Source organism: Mastigoproctus giganteus, chromosome 12, assembly GCF_048544385.1.
Source record: "Mastigoproctus giganteus isolate SK-2022 chromosome 12, ASM4854438v1, whole genome shotgun sequence".
Classification (NCBI taxonomy): Eukaryota; Metazoa; Arthropoda; class Arachnida; order Uropygi; family Thelyphonidae; genus Mastigoproctus; species Mastigoproctus giganteus.
This window is the reverse complement of record NC_143586.1, coordinates 84,658,768-84,678,885: the sequence shown is the minus strand read 5'-3', so window position 1 is coordinate 84,678,885 and position 20,118 is coordinate 84,658,768. Positions and strand designations below refer to the sequence as shown.

Sequence of the window (20,118 nt, the reverse complement as noted above, 5' to 3'; positions counted from 1 at the left end):
TGGAATTCTGTGGATTTTTTCATTATTATGGTGAAATGTTGTTACCCCCCCCCCCCCTCACTGATTACCATATGTATGGTGCACTATGGCCATAGTTGATGTGCCTAATAAATCCCGAAACAAACCCTTCGCTGAAATCTTCAGTCATATAGAAAAAAAATAATAATAAATTTTCAGAATCTTCTCTTCGTTGTTACTCCATATCTCACTTGTGCAATTTGCGCATGTTGTGTTCAACATTATTGATTGCTTATTTATTTTTTTAACTGTTTCAAATTTTAGAAAAATTTTACCTAAAAAAAATTTTTTTTGAGTGAAAAAAAATTATTTAAGTCTGAAGTTACGTAACTCGGGGACTTACAGTATATGCAATTGTCAAAATTATCCAAGTTGACTCTAATAATAGGGCTGACTTGGATAGTACAACGTTAACTCTTCTGACCATGTAGTCAGAGGAATTAACATTGTGGTCATCCCAGAGTTTAAACAGAACATTTATTTTATAATAAATTATAGAAAATTTTTATTTTTTTATTTTTTTTAAGTAAAAAATATGTATTTTGTTCTGGTGGATGGAAACAAATAAAAAAAAAACTAAAGTTTTAGAGGCCGTGTTTTTAATTTGATCTGTGATTTTAAGTCATATAGGAGGATACATGATTAATTCACTTTCAGTAAGCAGGCCATAACAGAATTCCTAAATGGTCAGACTCACTGTTATTCATTTGAGATCTCCAGTCTTTCTTTTTTGTTATTATTCATCTTATAGCGAGTGTTGGTATTTGCTTTTAGGTTTCTGTATATAGGTAGTTTTTTTGCATTATTCTGGACCAAAGTTGTACCCAATTTTTTTTCAGGATTCTGTACTACCCCAGGTGAGTGTCAGCCCTGCTAGTTAATTTTTTTTCTTTTGCTTATTACCACTGAATTGTCTTTTTTTTTTTTTTTTTTTTTAAATAATTGTTTGGGATAGGTTGTGATGGCACTTCGCAAGAATTACCTTGTGCAGTTATCAGCAATTTCTGCATGTGATATAAAAGAGTTAATCTTATTAATTATTGTTTGTGTCAGGTTTATTAGATACACATTATATTCATATTATTGCTCTGCTTAGTACTTAATAAATTTTAACTTTGTACAGGAATCATGTCAGCAACAGGAATAATATACAAACGACCAGGATGGTGGGTGCGAATGTCTCCAGAAAAACAGGACACATTACTTAAGATGCTTATTTTATCTATGGCTGCAATACTATGTAAGTTATCAAATTTTGAAGATCGGTACTTTGTATATCACATTAAACTATTTTGAGCCTTTAATTGTCTCTTAAAATTTAAGATTTATGGCTTAATATAATGTGGAATTGGGTTTAGATTTTATTTGTGTTTGCAATAGTCTAAGATTAGTAATGGCAAATGATTCAAGAAAGCAAGCTTATAAAAAAAAATCAGAGGAAAAAACCTACCCACATCACCAACCCATCCCCTCCAATAGTTTATCTAGTTCTTCCTTAAATTTATTCAAACTACCCACTTCCACCACATCAGATGGAAGTTTGTCCCAACAGTCAACCACCCATTAGCTAAATGTAAACATCTGCACATCTATCCTGCAATCATTCTTCCTCCAGTGAGCTTTCTCAATCCATTCAGAGCCTTAAATACCTCAGTCAGATCAATTTACAGATGCCTAATTTCCAGATGCTGCAATTTGCAGAACTGAAGCCTTTCTTGGTAAGATCACTCTTTTGTTTTCCTCACCAATGTTGTTGCCCTTCTCTGCACCCATTGCAGCAGATCTACATCTTCCTAAAATTATGCCTCCTGCTAGCAAAATTCCTAAACATTGACAAAACCCCACGAGCTGTCCTGGAAGCATATCTCTACTGCTCAGAAATTGATAAACTTCTGGCATCCAAGTATATTTTCAGAGAACTTCACATCTGATTACACAATTAATCCCAGATCTTTTTCATTTTCCAGTACACTCAGTACCACACATTTTACAGATTATACCACAATTTTGCAAATTAGTCCTGTTAGATTTCAGAAAAATTTTCTTTAAAACTGTTAATTTTAAGGTCCTGATTAATAGTTTATCATAAAATTAAACATATGGCATGAATGTGATTAAATCACATGCATGAGTTGCCTTCACTTAAAAAATGTTAGTCACTGTGTTTTAAGGTGGTAGATGACTTTCATCAACCGGTGAAATATCACCACTTTGCTTATTGGAGGCTTGAAGTGGTGAAACCCATGTTTAGTCTCTAGAGTAAAGTTTCCGGCATCCCCATCCCCCTCCCCCCATACTTCTCCTTCAACCATACACGGTACTAAGTACTAGAGGTTTTGATACCTTTCGTGTTTGGGGTTTTCATAAAAAAAAAATGGATAAAAGGATGGTTGAGTGGGAGAAGACACAGGGTGGTAATCAATGGGTGCTGTTCTTCATGGACTAATGTTATTAGTGGAGTCCCACAGGGTTCGGTGTTGGGTCCATTGTTGTTTGGTATATTTATCAATGATATTGATGAAGGTATATCAGGTTTAGTGTCGAAGTTTGCAGATGATACAAAGGTTGGCAGAGTTGTTAATGACAGTAATGGCAGTGTGCTACTGCAACAGGAGCTAGAAAATTTGGGCAGATGGGCTAAGAAGTGGCAACCGAAGTTTAACCTTGACAAATGCAAAGTACTGCATATGGGTACCCCACAGAAACGTGCCAACTGTCTGGTACTACACTTAAGGTGGTAGAAAATGAAAAAGACCTGGGAGTAATTGTGCAGTCACATATGAAGTTTTCTGAGCGATGCAGACAGGCTGCCTGGGCAGGTCATGGGGTTTTGTCAATGATATATAGGAATTTTGCTAGCAGGGAAAAGGAGGTGATTGTCCCTCTGTATAAGGCAATGGTCAGGCCACGCCTTGAGTACTGCGTACAGGTCTGGAGGCCTCATTTTAGGAAGGATGTAGATTTGCTTGAGCATGTACAGAGAAGGGCAACAAGATTGGTGAGGGGAATGAGGGGATCCTCTTACCAAGAGAGGCTTAAGTTCTGCAAATTGCAGTGGCTGGAGACTAGGCACCTGCACATGGGTTTTTTTTTTTTTTAGGAGCATTAGCAACTAATACCATATTGCTCCTGGATATGCGGTGGTCATTCCCTGACCTTTCCGTATTTGGTGGTGATGGGCTCGAACCCCTGTCTAATCCAGGAGCGTGTGCTAAGCACTGCTGCTCCTTCCCACCTGGCTACAGAGGTGCCCCTGCGGGCGGTGATCTGATTGAGGTGTATAAGGCCTTGAATGGGTTGAGCACGCTGAATTCTGATGGGATCCTTCCACATGTTCAGATTACGAACCTAAGGGGGCATAAATTCAAATTGAGGAAAGACAGATGTAGAATAGATGTGCAGAAATTTGCCTTTAGCCAGCGGGTGGTTAATTGCTGGAATAAACTTCCATATGTTGTTGTGGAAGTTGATAGGTTAAATAAATTTAAGGAGGAACTGGACAGGCATTTGGACGAAATGGTGTGTTTTTTTTTTTTTTTTGGCTGATGCTGCATAAGCTCATACACTTGCTTTCTTGCATCATATGCTGCTGCTACTACCTGTACTAAGTGGGAAGCTTTTTTTTTTTTTTCCATAAGAAATATTGTTAACAACTATTAATTGGTTGCCCAGACTAGTTTTTTGGCCATTTTGAGACAGTTTTTTTATATAAGAATATTAAATGTAACAGACCTTTATACCTGTTATTACCAGTTATATAAATTTTCACCAGTTATATATACTTGGTGGTTTAAGTGAAAATTCTGTTGAGCTTCCACTGTCAGTCAATCTCTTGCTATGATATGAATCAACCTTCTGCTGATTGCTCATGAACACAGCTAATAACTACTACAAAATCAAACTGTGCATCATGTTTATGCTTAATCAAGCATTCCCTCCACCCAATCTCCTCATCAGCATTGACAGAAGCAACATAGATCTCTTTCAATTACAGAAAATGTGCCATTCTGACACTGACTGTGTAACAGTTTCATTACAGTAAGTTAGGCTATATAAAGGCTGGGTGGGGAAGTGGTAAGAAATGCTTGATTTAAATAAATTGAGGTAGAGTTGGATAGTAGTGGCTATCAATCATATTTAGGATCAAACATTTCCCTCAGTCCACAAAGTACACAGTTTTCTGATATCAGAAAATGCATTGGGAGAGGACTATCTGATGCCTCCAAAGTTGGACCCTTATAACACTGCCATTTATTAATATTTCAAATACCCCCAGGGCAATAATTATATAAACACTATGGCAAAGGTTAAGAAAGTATCAACAGAAACTTCATTAGTGACCAGCTTTCTTGCTTTGTGTTCGTGGAACAAAATCACTATGTCAGTCAATATCTTGGTGAATTCAAAGTTTGAGGGTAACAGTTCTGGCAATTGTTTTGATACTAGCTTCAGTGTGATGTAAATGGAGAATATGTCAGCAGCGGTCATAGCTACTCTGTAGAAATCTTCATAATGCATATATTCTCATTCCCAAATTTTGTCTAACTGCAAATTTCCCTAACCTTTTGCTCCATTTTGGAAATTGTCTCCTTGTTAGTTTCTAATGATGAGGAGACAATCTTTGAAACGAGTGTGTGTGTGGGTGATGGGGCTCAACTGAGAATTATAGCAGTACAGCTGGCCCCTGTTATAATGCGGTTCGCTTTACGATGATTCACTATAACGCTGTTCTTATATTATAACCCCCATCTGACTATAACTCTGTCACAGATCACTATAACGCTCTTTTACAGATTACATTTTTGGCATATTTAACGAAATCGTTTCATTTGATGGAGTCGATAGCTTGAAAATGAATAGCAAAATGGCATTAAAACGTTTGCCACGCCGACTTGAGAAATTTTCTCGCACATTAATTTAATTGCAGTACAGGACTTGTTACGTAGTTCCGAGATCAACATTTTAAAAAATGATCAAGTATATTGCTTGTAATATTTGCATTATATGCATTTATCCGAAGTCTAGTCATGACTTAGTACCATATTAGACATCGTGCGTAACGGCCAGTTTACTCGAACATTGTATCGTAATTAATGCAACCAACGCAGTTACATTTTTGAAGAGTTAATAATGGCCGATAAGAATCTGGGCACCGATTCTTATCGGCCATTATTAACGTCTGGGCACAGTATGAAGACTATAACTGTAAGAAAAAGACTGAATTTGAAAATCAAATTAGACGTTTTGAAGCGAATCGATTCCGGTCAAAGCCAAGCGGATGTGTGCCATAATTTAGGACATGCAAGTTTAACTGTAAGAACAATTATAAAAGAATTAATTTTAGCAGTGGGAAAGATAGCTGTTCCACTGCAACCAACTAGGGCTAGGTTGACTATTAGGATTGAAATGGAAAGACTAATTTTATTGAAGATAATATCCAATGCAGAATTCAGTTAAGTTAAATATTAAAAAAAAAGAGAGAGAGAGAGATTAGCCAATATGATGATCTGAACAAAACTCTCTTAAAAAAAAAAAATGGAACCATTTGAAACTAGTAAGGGCTGGTTGAATAGATTTAAAATCCAGGGAGAAGCCGCAAGTGCAGGAGCCGAAACTTTCAAAAAAGAACTTGTTAAAATAATCGAAGAGGGATATTATGTGTTATACTGTAATTCTCAACAAGTTTTTTTAATATAGATGAAGCAGGACTTTTGTGGAAACAAATGCCTAAAAGAAGTTTCATATTGAAAGAAGAAAAAAACATGCCAGGTTTCAAAGTGGCAAATGATCGGTTGACTTTATTGTTGGGTGGTAATTAAACTGCGGGGGATTTAAAATTAACACCCCTTTTAGTTTATTTGGAAAAAGGCCAAAATTGACACATTTCATGATTTAAATTCATCAATTAAATTCATGATTTTAATTGGAATTTTAAGTTTAATTTTGATACGTAAGTAGTTACCACATAATTATATACATATGTAATGCAGAATATTTTATATATACAAATATTTGAATATTAAATATTTTGACCGACATTTGTGCATCTTCTCACTACCGTTTATTATTGATTAGGAAATAACCTGTGGCACCTATCGGAAATCACAAATACATATGTTACCTTATGGGAATGCAGTGCTCGCTTAGCGCGGATTCACTTAGCGCTCTGTTTTTACGGAACAAATTATCAGCATTAAGCAAGGGTCACCTGTATACTTCTCTCCTTGGTATGTGCTACTTAATTGAGATGCATAAGCAGCGAAACTTTTGTGAAGATATTCACAGTGTGAGATGTATAACAATGCCTTCCATGAAAACTTTTGCTTTCATTATAAGTATATACAGTATCATGCTATAGCACTAACTATACATTAGATTTTTTCTGTAGCTTGAAACAATTTGCTCTAAAATTGCACAGAAATTACTAGTTTAATTTTTCCCATTATAAGCTGCTAATGGCCACGGGTTGGGTATCTCCATTATAGCAAATGTAGCTTACATTACAAGTAGATTACATTAATTACATATAAGAATTTAAAAAATCAAACAATTTTTTAGTAAAATATATAAAAAATTTAAAAAACAAAGATATCTCTCTGAATTACTTAATGACAGAAAAGATGTTCTTTTTTTTTTTAAGTGAAATTTATTTTGGAGATCACACCATTAATACAAGCTGATTCAAGAATATATATAACGATGCTACCACTACCAGTAATATAAATTTTTCCTCATCTTTTGTTATATTGTTATTAGTCATAGGCGATGCTATTTTAGTGAAAATAGCATTGCCTATGACTAATAACAACTAATGTGTGCTTTGATTTTTTTTTTTTTGATCGAGTGGATCTGGTTTGTTTTCAAGTTTGATAAAACAGCTTCAGAAAACATGAGCTGTTATGAAACAAAAACAGCCTTTGGAGATGTTTTATTAAAAGCACAAATTTCCAGGTAGTTTTTGAAATTTGAAGGCAGTTCAACTTACATGGAAGATTAACATTCTGTATGATCATAATGAACCTACCGACCGGGCTAGCCGGGTAGGTAAAGTGCCTGCCTAGCAACCCAAAGGTCGCGGGTTCGATTCCCGCCTCGGGCTGGGTATCACGATGGTGCCGAACCAACCGGTTGGTTGGATATCCCGGCCACGATACACGAAGGAAAGCTAGAAAAAAACTGGTTCCTCCATGTATTGATCACATCATACGAAATAAATAAAATAATGAACCTCTTTATTTTTGAAAAAGCTGTCAATGCATTTTATCAGAAAATCTGAACATGCAAAGAATTTCTGCCAGATTTGTTCCTTGTCTTTTAATGGGTGAAGTATAGGAAAGTTGACTATGTACATGTGCCATGATCTTTAACAAAAAATTCAAGATGACCCAGGATTTCTTCCTAGGGGCCATTACAGCCAGTGATATCTGGATTTACTGCTATGATTGAGGGGGAAAAAGCAGTTATCCTAACAGAAAACTCTGCAATTGCTACATCTAAAGAAGTCTGGACAGGTTTTATGAAGTGTAAAGCATTTTTCCATAGATGATATAGCACAAAATACCTTTACTGTGAGATTATATTACACCATCTATGGTGTAATATAATGAAAAAGTTTGAAAACTGCAGTTTTCAAACTTTTTCATCAGCGGTCTAATATTGATGAAAATAAGAAAGAAATTGTGGGTGGGCCGTGTATCAGATTAATGCTGTGGTATCACTGATTTTTTTTTATTTATTTTTTTATTTTTTATCACTGATATACATTGCACAATATATGAATTAGAAAACAACACTTCTCAATAAATTGATGTAACTGGGGAAAAACTATACATAAAATTAGCAAATTTTCACACGAAACCTTGAATGGTATTTTTTAAATTAAGCAATACAAAATTTTATGTTAACTGTAAAATGAAAAACAATTAAATATAATATTGATCATAAATTTAAATGATTGAAAATAATACAAAGAAATATTTATGAATTGTATTGTTACAAGAAAAAAGTATAAAATTTAAGTTTAATGTTTTTGTAGCATATGATTTATGGAATTGATTTTTGTTTTGAGATTTTTTCCTTCAGCCTGGGCTCTAAAGATGTTCTGTCGATATGTAAAACAGTGAGATGACTATCTGTTAATTTGGATCTTATTTTCATAGATTATTTTCAATATTTTTTTCATAGATATAAGTGCTTCCAAATAACAAAGCCATCCGGTGTTAATGTTAGTCTTATGATTCTATAAAATGGCTGCAGGCCACATACAAAGAGCTCATGGGCCATCTGTAGTCCACAGGCCACACTTTGTGAACCCATGGTCTATGTTCTGGGAAAAGAGAGCCTGCAGTCTTCTTTCTCCCCCACCCCACTTTACTCTCCAAACCTTGCTCTCTATGATTTCTTATTTTCCAAAGATAAAATTGAAGCTGAAAAAAAAAAGTGACTTAATGATATTTTAAAGATTTAGAAAAAATAAAATTAAAGCATACTTCCCAGTGATTGCTGAATCACTGGTCTCAGTGTATTGACCCTTTTAGCAGTATGTTTTTTGCATATGTATGCGTCTCTTACAGTGAATTTTCATAGTGGTAGGCTCTGCAGAGTAAACTTTTTCAGGGAATTTTTAAATTTTTTAAAAATGAAACCTTTGCTTTGAAATATTCAACTTTCTTATTTTGACATTATTGCTTCATGCTAGAGAAAAATTGTCAAACTTATATCAGAATTTAAAAAAAAAATTATAAACATAATTTTTAAACAGGTCTGTAAAACCTATTATTACTTTTTTGATGCAACAATATCACTACATCTGTTTATGTATTACTTGTTTCAGTTTTATCAAATTCTGGTTTTGAATTCCACAAATTTTTCAATTTTGGCTTTTGTAAGTTCAAATCAGACAGCTGAGGTCAACAAATGCAATCTGATTTTAAAACTACTTTCATACTTCCTATTATAAACTGTCTACGGTTAGTGGAAAACACAGATAATAGATTCCAGTATATACGGGGGATCCTCTTTATCCGAGGATAATTGGTTCCAGAAAATTCCACTTAAAATGGGGACCAATGAGTTTGATTCTATATCTGTATAATATCGGTGTAGATACACCATAGACATCTCGTAAAGAAAAACTATGATGATAGTGTGAAAGCTTCATTTCATCTGTATCTCATATTGTGCTCATCCTTCACAACGAATTGCCCGTGTATAGCACTACCTCGAATAAGTAATGCTTCAGTAGCAGAGAAGACTGTTGTTACTTATTCTCGGTGTGCGGCACCATTTCAAAGCTAGTTGGCTTTTCATTGGTTAGTGGGCAGGTACTCTGGTATTGCAAGTGAAGCGTTACTTATTCGAGGTAGTGCAATTCATGTCGCACTTGTTGTGAAGAATGAGTAGATATGGTGTATCTACACCAATATTATATATATATATATATTTTTTTTTTTGCATATTTTTTCAGATAAAACTGTTTCATAGCATTTAGTTTTGTCTTTAACTTCATGCTTAACATTTGTTGCACGATCATGAGGAAGATCATTCTCACAATAAAAAAAAAAAGGAAAAAGGTGCATGGTCAATTTTCTCAAGGGGAAAAGGCTTTAATTTTCAAATCCTTTTAGCTGTGGGGACTCGGATAATGAATATTCGGATACCGGGGATCCCCTGTACTAGCAAAATTTCAAGGTAATTCATAGGCTTAAACAATATTTGAGGCGACCTTCAAAACTTGATCTTATTGCATACTGACCCAGAGCCTACTTGTGAAACCACACATACTGCTGAAATGGTTAAATCCCAAAGGATGTGCTGTGGAGGGGATCTAATACAAAAACTGGATAAGTTAAATGGAGCTTTGTTTATAAATACATTTTTCATTGTCTAGCTTCTTGTGTTTACTCAGTGTTTCAGAAACACTACCATCAGTAGTATACAATGGTAACCCTAAGGCAAAATAAAAGCAGTAATTCATAACATGCTAATTTTAGTAATTAATTCATGTGGTATTTAATGCACTGCACATATATCTCGGAAATGTTACCACCCTTTGGTATGCTCCCACGAAGGACAAAACTACTAGTTGCCATCCATATATCTGCAGTAGTCCACTACCAAATAGTTCTTAGAAGTGCGAGTGTATATGGAAATGCAAGTTATTAGCAGTCTGCTGTTTTACTTTTCTTAATTGTGCAAGTTTTGTAGGGTTGTTTTTTTTTTTTTTTTTTTATATATATACTTCTCTGTACTGGGAAAAGATTTAGAGGGAACTTTGCTGGGCTACGTTGCCCAAACAAATTAATTGAATATAATGCCTGCACATCTCATTGGTAATGTAGGGTAGTATTATCCTTTTTCAAAAATCTTTGATGCTTTAGTGTTTTGATAATAAATACAGGAATGGCGCTCAGGTTTTGCGTTAGTAGTAGCAAATGAAGCAGGAAACAAGCGTAGGTGGGTAGTGTCCCCCCCATTAGCTGGGGTAACACTGCCCACCTCATTTGTCCATTTCCTCTAATAATTTATCTCATTTTTCCTTAACTTATTCAAACTATCCATCTCCATCACCTAACTGTTGATGGAGGTGGATAGTTGGATAACTGTTGATGGAGGTGGATAAACTTCCAACTAACTGTTGGAAGTCTATTCCAACAGTTAGCCACTCTAGCTGAAATCAATTCCCCCCCCCCCCCCAATTTAAATCCATGTTCCTTTGTGTGTTGTCTGAGCAAGAGTTAGGATGCTGTCTGCATTTAATTTACTCAATCCATTTAAGGCCTTAAACACTTCAATCAGGTCTACTTGCAGGTGTTCAGTTTTCAGAAGCTGTAGTCTTTCTTGGTGAGAGTATCCTTTTGTTCCCCTTGCTAATCTTGTTGCTTTTCTCTGCACTTGTTCCAACAGTTGTACATCCTTCCTAAAATGTGGCTTCCAGACGTATGCAGTACTCATGATGCAGCCTAACTTATGCAATGTGGCAATTACCCCCCCTCCTCCGGCCGTCCCTGCTGGAAAAATCCTGTATATCATTCACAGAACTCCATGAGCTGTTCTAGCAGCCTGTCTACATTGCTCAGAAAACTTCATGTTAGACTGTACAACTACTCCCAGATCTTTTTCATTCTCTGCTACACTGAGTGTGGTAGATACTACACAGTTGGTATGCTATTCTGGGATTACTGCTTCCCATATATAGTATTGTGTACTCTATATGAGAAGCAGCATGTGTTATAAATATTGTATTTTTCAATGTTAAACCTCAGTTGCCATTTCTCAGCCCATCTGTCTAGGTTTTATAGGTCTTGTTACAGCATAGCATCATACCTTGCTTTCTGTCGTTAACCACCCTACCAACCTTAATATTATGGCATTAAACTTGATATCGCTTTTTCAGTATTGTAAATGAATTTTGAAAACAATAAAGAGCTCAACACTGAACTCAAAGGAACTCAACTAATAATATTAGCCCAAGAAGAGCAATGCATATTAATAACCACTCTCTGCCTTCTACTACTCAACTAACCTTTATCCATAGCAGTTAGCTTGGCTCGAATGCCACACATCTCCAATTTGTATAGCAGTCTTTTAGAACCGTATTATTTAGTATTATTGTTAGTATTGGCAACACGATGCAAGGAAGCAAAACTTATACAGCACTAGCCAAAATAATTACCCATTTTATTTGTGTATTCCTGTTAATAATTTGTCCAAACCTTTAAATTTATTCAAACTAATCACTTCCACAGTACTAGATGGATGTTTATTCCAATAATTGATTATTCTCTGGCTGAATGCAAATTCTCACACATCTAGTCTTCACCCATCTTTCAATTAAAATGTATGCCCCTTGTGTATGCCATATGAGAGAGTAAAAATGGCATCATTAATTTGTATTTAAAGCCTTTAAACACTTTGATTAGGTTAGTACACAGATGCAGAGTTTCCAGATACTACAGTTTACAGAACCCCAGTCTTTCTTGGTAAGAACATCCTTTTATACCCCCATCTGACCTTGTTACTCTTCTTAGTATCCTTTCCAGCAGATTTATGCCCTTCCTGAAATGCAGTTTCCAAACCTTTATGCAGTATTCCAGATATGGCCCAACCGTTGCCTTATACACAACAGGATAATCACTTCTTTATCCTTGCTGGAAAAATTCCTGTATGTTATTGATAGAACCCAGATACAAGAACCACTAGGTGGCAGTGATCACAGTGTGCTGAAGTGGGATTTACTCAAGGAGGTAACTACCATCAGGGGTAAAGGGAAGGGTTATTGCTTTCATAAAGGCGACTACAATGGTCTGAGACAGTATTTAAATTCTATACAGTGAGACCAACTGATGATGTTACCAACAGCAAACTCAAAATGGGAAGCATTCAAAGAACTTATATTGGAAGATACTAGGCTTTACATACCAACTAAGAAATATTGTTCAAGGTTCAGGCCTAAATGGATGTCAGATGAACTAATGAGACATATGGCAGAGAAGAAAAATGCATGGAATACATATAAATTAACATGTGACACAGAAGCCTATGATAGATATAAGTTGATCTGTAACTAAGTTACAAAGGAGGTTAGGCAGGCGAAGGCAGATTACGAGAAATCTTTGGCAAGGGATGCAAAGAAAAACAGCAAGGAGTTCTTTACTTATGTAAACTCTAGAAGGAAGGGGATGAATCAGATTGGTCCACTTGATATCGATGGTTGAACTGTTCATGATCCTGCTCAGGTAGCTAACAAACTAAATCAATATTTTGCATCTACATTCACACATTAGGAGTTATTCAGGAAGGGGAATGTCATAGATGAAGTAAACACTGGCAGGGAGCTAGATGATCTTGTAATAATTGAGAGTAAAGTGGAGGAGAAATTGTTGAAGATAAATACAAGAAAGGTACCTGGGGTGGATGGGATCTATCCAGTTATATTAAAGGAGGCAGCAAAGGAAGTAAGCAATCTGTTAGCCATAATTATGAGAGCTTCCTTGGACTCAGGGGAGGTACCCACAGACTGCAGATGTGCAAATGTAACCCCAATTCACAAAGGAGGATCAAAGGCTGACACAAGTAATTATAGACCTGTGAGTTTAACTTCTGTTCCAGGAAAATTAATGGAAGCACTGGTTAAGGAAGCACTGCAGGATCATCTTGACAAGAATTCAGTTATATCTCAGACACAGCATGGTTTTGTTAAGGGAAGGTCTTGCCTGACCAATTTGATTGGATACTATGATGTAGTCACAAAAGAATTGGATGCAGGGAATAACTTTGATATTATATATTTGGATCTTAGAGAAGCTTTTGATACTGTTGCACATGGAAGATTGCTGCACAGATTGGAGCAGTGTGGCATTGGTGGCAAATTGTTACTATTGATAAAGGGATGGTTGAGTGGCAGAAGACAGAGTGGTAATTAATGGACACTGCTCATCGTGGACTAATGTTATTAGTGGAGTCCCTCGAGGTTCAGTGTTGGGTCCATTGTTGTTTTCTGTATTTATAAATAATATTGATGATGGTATATCAAGCTTAATGTACAAGTTTGCAGACGATACAAAGGTTGGCAGGGTTGTTAAGGACACTACTGATGCTATGCTGCTGCAACATGATCTGGAAAGGTTGAGCAGATGGGCTGAGAGGTGGCAAATGAAGTTTAATATTGACAAATGTAAACTACTACATATGGGAAACAGCAACCCCAGAGCAACGTATCAACTCCGTGGTACTACACTGACAGTGGTAGAGAATGAAAAGGACCTGGGGGTAATTGTGCAGGCAGATATGAAGTTCTCTGAGCAGTGCAGATGGGCTGCAAGAGTAGCTCATGGTGTCTTATCAATTAAAAACAGGAATTTTTCTAGCAGGGATAGGGGGGTGATTATTTCCTTGTATAAGGCAATGGTCAGGCTGCACCTTGAGTACTGTATACAGGTTTGGAGGCCTCATTTCAAGAAGGATGTAGAGCTGCTGGAACGAATACAGAGAAGTGCAACAAGGTTAGTGAATGGAACGAAGGGTTGCTCTTATGAAGAAAGGCTTAAGTTTTGCAAATTACAGTGTCTGGAGAGTAGGCACTGGCGAGGTGATCTGATAGAGGTGTACAAAGCCTTGAATGGTTTGAGCATGCTCAATGCTGATGGGATATTGCCTCTTGCTCAGAATAATCACCTGAGAGGGCATAAATTCAAATTGAAGAAAGACAGATGTAGGATAGATGTGCGGAAATTTGCCTTTAGCCAGCGGGTAGTTGGTTGGTGGAACAGACTTCATCCCTTGTTGTGGAAGTTGAAAGCCTAAATAAATTTAAGGCTCAGCTGGACAGGTATTTCGAATGAATGGAGGGGTGAAGTGGAAGTTTTTTTTTTTTTTTTTTTTTTTTTTTGGCTGATGCTGCATAAGCTTGCTTTCTTGCATCATATGCCTCTACTAATGCTAATCGTCATGAGCTGTTCTGTTCTGAAAACCTTTTGTTGAACTGTACAGTTATCTCTGTCTTTTTCCCTTATCAAGTATATTATTCTGCGAATACTGTAATCCAAATGCAGTACCTTGCCTTTATGTATGTTAAACCTCAGTTACCACTTATCAGTCTATTTGTATAATTTGCCTAGATCTTGAAGTAGCATACCCTGATTACTGTCCTTAACCACTCTGCTCACCTTTGTATTATTAACAAACTTGAAATACATGAATATCATTAATAAATATCAAAAAGGAAGGGGACTTGCCACTGAACTCCGTGATAGATTACTCATCACATTAGTCTGTGAAGAATAGTGGTTATTTTTAGCCATTGTTTCCTACCACTTATCCATCCCTTTATATATAGTAGTGGTTTACTCCTAATGTCCATTACTCCAGTTTATAAAACAGTCAAAGGTTTTACCATAATTTAAGTATACGATTTCCGAATTATTCTCTGCATCCGGTTCCTTTGACAACCTCACATTATTCATGCATGATCTCTCTTAAGCAAATCCATGCAGTGATCTCCTTATGGCTCCACTCTTATCAAGATGATCGTACATTACTTCTTTAACTGTTGACTCCATTATTTTTCCATGGTACAGAGTAAAACGTATGGATCTGTAGATAGCCACTTTACTCTGACCCACCCTTGTAAGAGATGCATTTCCAATCCATAGGGACTTCTGAATATAAAGATGCTTTATTATTATGGCCAGTGGTTTAACTACCTCTTCTGCAAGTTGCAGAAGTTTAGTTCTGTTGTCAGTTATTATATGGTCAGAAATAGAGGAATGAAAACTTCTCTTATTAAAATATAAAAAAAAAATTCTGTGATCACATTAGTAGTATCTTAGTATATAATTGTTTTAGTTTACACAGCATTCGGTTTAAAGTTATCTGATCACAATCTCTTGACGGTCTCCATTTGGTCTGCCCTGAATTCTCATTATTCTTAATTTTTTTAGAAACATCTCATATTGGGATATGGTGAACACTTGAATTATTTGCTGTTGTGAGGACTCTATGACAGTTCAAATTTTGATATCACTTTTGAGATGTTCTCTTCATTCCAGTTGCTATATCCTTCACTGTCACTTTTATTAATGTTTTATACTGTCCATTTTGTGTCAGGTTTATTTTGTAATCTGATTTTAAGGAAACTGGTAGATGAGTCCAAATTCTTGTCTAAACATTGAACAACTTTTTTTTTTTTTTTTTTTATCTAACAGCCGCTCCATCTATGAACTTACAAATGCAACTAGTCTGAATTCCTGTCGCAGGAGCATGTTAAAGATTGGTAACATTTTGTTCTGCAAAAATCAGCAAATATATTTACTTCTTAACCATTATTATTTTCTCAGCATTTTCATGTAGACTGTTCTCAGTGCTCAGGTTCGAAAGTGTAATTCATGAGTTTGATCCATACTTCAATTATCGTACTACAAGGTACCTAGCAGAAGAAGGATTTTATAGTTTTCATAACTGGTTTGATGACAGGGCATGGTATCCACTAGGACGTATTATAGGTGGAACTATATATCCAGGTATGTCTAATTGTGTATTTGTTTAAGTATACAAGATTTTTCAAATAATGTTAATTAAGAAAATCTATATAGGAGTGATGACTGTTTTCTTGATCTAACTATATTATGTCAGATCTCTAGTATCAAACATTTGGCTTATTTAGTTTTGTTTCAGACAAAAACTGCTTTTAATAATCAGCTGTCTAACTTTAACCATCTAGCAGATGAGCAATGCCATAATAGCAGGAATGTGGTGCCTTACTTCAATCACTTTTTTGGAAAAAGAAAGGGCAAAAAATAGTTTAAAATGGGAAAATTTATTCTCAATTCTGACATAATATTGTATAATAAGATCAAAAAACACTATTAGAAACAATGGTCTTATTATCTAAAATATATTTCCTGGCTACCATATAGTCAAATTATGTGGTAGCAAGCATTCAAAAAAAAAAGAAAAACCCAAAATTCTATGAAAAGTTATCATAGCAGTGGTCACACACTAGCCTAATTTGCCCACATACTGCATGGGAGGATGTGCTAATTTAAAATCGATTTGTCCGTACACCCATGGTGCCATATAGATTTATAAGTCTTGTTTTTGGTGTACCTCAAAGTTAGCCTTTTAGCTGGTGTGCAGATAGAGGGTTAACTGTTGGTAACAAACAGTTAACCCTCGCAGGAAAAAGTTGTGCAGAATTGGACTGGTGTCCAAATTTTTTTTTTTTTTTTCCTTCTGTATTCAGTATACCAATATTTCTTCTTTTCTTGATGGATTGAAGTACTTATTGTGATTATTTTAATTTTAATAAAAACAATTATGCAGAACAAAGAGGAGCTACTCTCTGTAGCAGATGCCTTCACCTCACATCAACCAACATGCCAATTTCAAATAGCATGTTGAGGCGAAGGGCAAAAGTAGATAGTACATGGGATTCTAACAGGCTTTTAGGAAGGTAGAAAAGGTTTAGATTTTTAATCATTAATTAATGGTTAATACACAACAGTTATTTTTATGAGGGGCCTCTTGGGTCTCATGCAATTGCCACCAGGTTAAATAACATTTTAGAAAATTTTACGTCTTCTGCATAACATCTACAGGTTATCCTTTTGTGCTATTGCCAAAATCTGCTAACCGTGGAAAATTGTAACCAGTGACCCAAGGATTATCTCTTGTATAGGCACAATATATTTTATTTATTTATTTATTTTCTAAAGAAAGCTGTATCCATTGTATAATGGATGAAAGAAGCCTTCTGCTTTCATTAAACAATGAATTTAACCTAGCCTAATTTGCCCACATACTGCATGTGACGATGTGTTGATTGAAAATTGATTTGCACACATGTGCTGCATGTATCAGTGTCTTGATTTTGTTGGACACAAATATTCACTATGCTATCGAGCATTGCAATTTTTCTGGAAAACATTTTTTCTGTAATCATAGTTTGCCTACTGTATACTAGATGGCTCTACTTTCAATTCAGTAATATCACATGTGCTTTATGTTTCATATAAGTGCATAGGTGAAGATTTCCTTATTTAGTATTGGTATTTTTGCTTTTGTCATTTTATTGTTGACAAATTAACAAAAAAAAAATGTTTTAGCTTTTAAGCTTGCAGTTGTCCAGACCACCATGCAGGATCATGCTATGGGGAAGCTGTCAGTTACAATAGCATTCACCTCTGGTTGTTATTGATGGCACATCAATGGCAAGACAGCATTATTAGACAGCACTGACTTCAACATTATGTTGAAGTCAGTGCTGTAGTGGAGGGTATACACTGTATACCTGCATATACCTGTGATTTTTTTTTTTTTTTTTTTTTTTTTTAGGTGAATAGCATATACCTTCTGGTTTTTGAAAGACTTGAAAAACAAATATTATAAAAATTTTATTTCATTGACTATCACAAGTTTTTCATATGCTGATTACCAAAATACAGAATATTATTTTGAAAATTTTTTTTTTTTTTATTCTATGCGACCAAAGTGAATTTCATTAATAAGTCTGATATGCACAGTATACTCTCTGCTTTTTGTAACATTCATAGAGTATATCTTCTGCTAATTTTTTAACTATAGCACTGGTTGAAGCCGTTCTAAGATCAATTATTCTGCCTTTTATATGGTCCATCTCAAACATTATTTTCCTGCAGGACATTGCCCATCCACATATGAGCCTCTAAACAATTACTTCTGGAATAATGTACAAACACATGCAGAGAAAATTCAGGATCAGCCTGTACATGAAGAGAACCCGAGGCCTCTTTGGAAGTATGTTAAAGTGTACCAGCAGTGCTTCATATGCAAGCCTTTCTTTCATAATTTGTGTTTAACAGCTCACAAATAACAGTTGGCTTTTGTAGAATTCAGTTTCAAGTGTCACTGCATTACTCATTTGTAATTCACTTAATTTTTTGCAATCAGATTTTGCTAATAATTTTATGACAGATTCTTCAGTGTGTGACAGTCATCAAAATGACCTTTGTGTCTGCCGTTCTGTTTTACATGTCACATATGCAATGGAAAATACTTTCTTCTCCCACACATGCAAACACAACTTTGATTGGCGCACTGCTTTGCCAAACTGTTCTTTAAAATCATTTTGAATCTCTATCACAATTTTATATAAGTATGATGTCTTATAAAAATGTATTATAGCAACAATTTTGTTTTAACTGAAAATTGACTAGTACAGTCTGTCCTCGTATAGCACGATAGTTGTGTTCCTAGAAACTCTCGTGCAATATAAACAACAGGCCCTATGGGAAAAGTGGGGTTAGGTGCCGACCACCCAAGATTCAAACACATTTGGAACCAAAACATTACCAAACACAATAAATAATCGGGTAATTTTAATCGTTAAAATACTTACGTATTTTATAACGATTAAAATACGTAATAAAAAATATAATATATTTTTATTATAATATAATAAATAATAAAAAATAAATATTTTTTATTTTATTATAATAAAGTATTTTTAGTATTTTTTAATACTAAAAAGGTATTTTTTACGAATAAAATACGTATTTTATTCGTAAAAAAATTATTATTTTAAATAAAATAGTCGTAATAAAATACTTACGTATTTTATAATACGTAAATCGTAATAAAATGCTTACGTATTTTATTACGACTATTACGTAATAAAATATTGCTAATGCTTTTGCTTCTATCGTAAGCAAACTTGTTTTTTGTTTGATTTTCTATCCAAACAGATGACAGCCGTTCCATCCCTTCCAATTCTTGTCTTAATCTAATGGATTTTAATTACACTTTGAGTTGTTCCCTCTATGAAAGTTGTTTTTATTTTCTCCGCATTCTTTGTAATTCTCAGCGTTGCCTCATTTAGGTCTGCAGCATGTGTAATATCACACTGTCTTTCATTTCACTCAAAGCGTTTCACAATTTCATATTTTTTTTCTCTATCGACAGAGGCAGACTGGCCATAAGCCTTACCCGGGAAATCCCGGTGGGCCGGAGGCCGGTGTGATTTTGGCCATAAACCGTAGTATGAGGCCACTATAAATTTTCCCGGGTAAGAATTTTTGACCCAGTCCTCCTTTGTTTATCGATATTGCTTTTTTTTTTTTTTTCTCTGAATCTGCAGTGTCTTCACCAGGACGCTTCCTTTTCACACCTTTTAAGTATTTTACTAATTTTTAGGGAAAAAAGCACAATTACAAAATGAGGAGGCACGCTTGATACACATAAACAAAGCTGCGCGCGGGTAGCAACTGAATAAACAACACCGTAAAGGCCGAGATACACTATTAACACCCCACATTTTACTAAAGCACATTTCTGTTGGTTACTACCATAAAACAGTAAAAACAATTTCCAGTTTTGTTTCTGCTAGTGGAATCTGTTATAAACTGGTAGTAAACTCCATCTAATTGCATTTGCGATTATACCGATAGCTGGAATTGTGTTGGTTTTTACGTTATTATGGTGAAATGTGTTTCCCCTTCACTGATATAAAACACATAAATACATTTTCAGAATCTTCTTCATTCCTATCGTGTTGTGTTCTGTTGGGGTGATTCTGCGTTCGACTGCCATTTCTTGTAAACACAAAGGCGAATTGTGCATAAGCGA

General features: G+C 35.2%; 1 protein-coding gene across 2 annotated transcripts in view; it reads left to right on the top strand.

Moving 5' to 3' along the window:
- Positions 1 to 20,118, top strand: part of Stt3A (catalytic subunit 3A of the oligosaccharyltransferase complex) — a 219,209-nt gene that overhangs the window by 30,605 nt on the left and 168,486 nt on the right. The window contains exons 2-3 of one of the 2 annotated variants that reach the window (XM_090386700.1): positions 1,142 to 1,258; positions 15,855 to 16,037. In XM_090386700.1, the coding sequence (XP_090242826.1) occupies positions 1,147 to 1,258; positions 15,855 to 16,037 (295 nt within the window). In that variant the 5' untranslated portion in view covers positions 1,142 to 1,146. Of the gene's footprint in view, positions 1 to 1,141; positions 1,259 to 11,893; positions 11,910 to 15,854; positions 16,038 to 20,118 lie in introns of those variants that run through there. The other variant, XM_090386701.1, reaches the window with a different exon arrangement.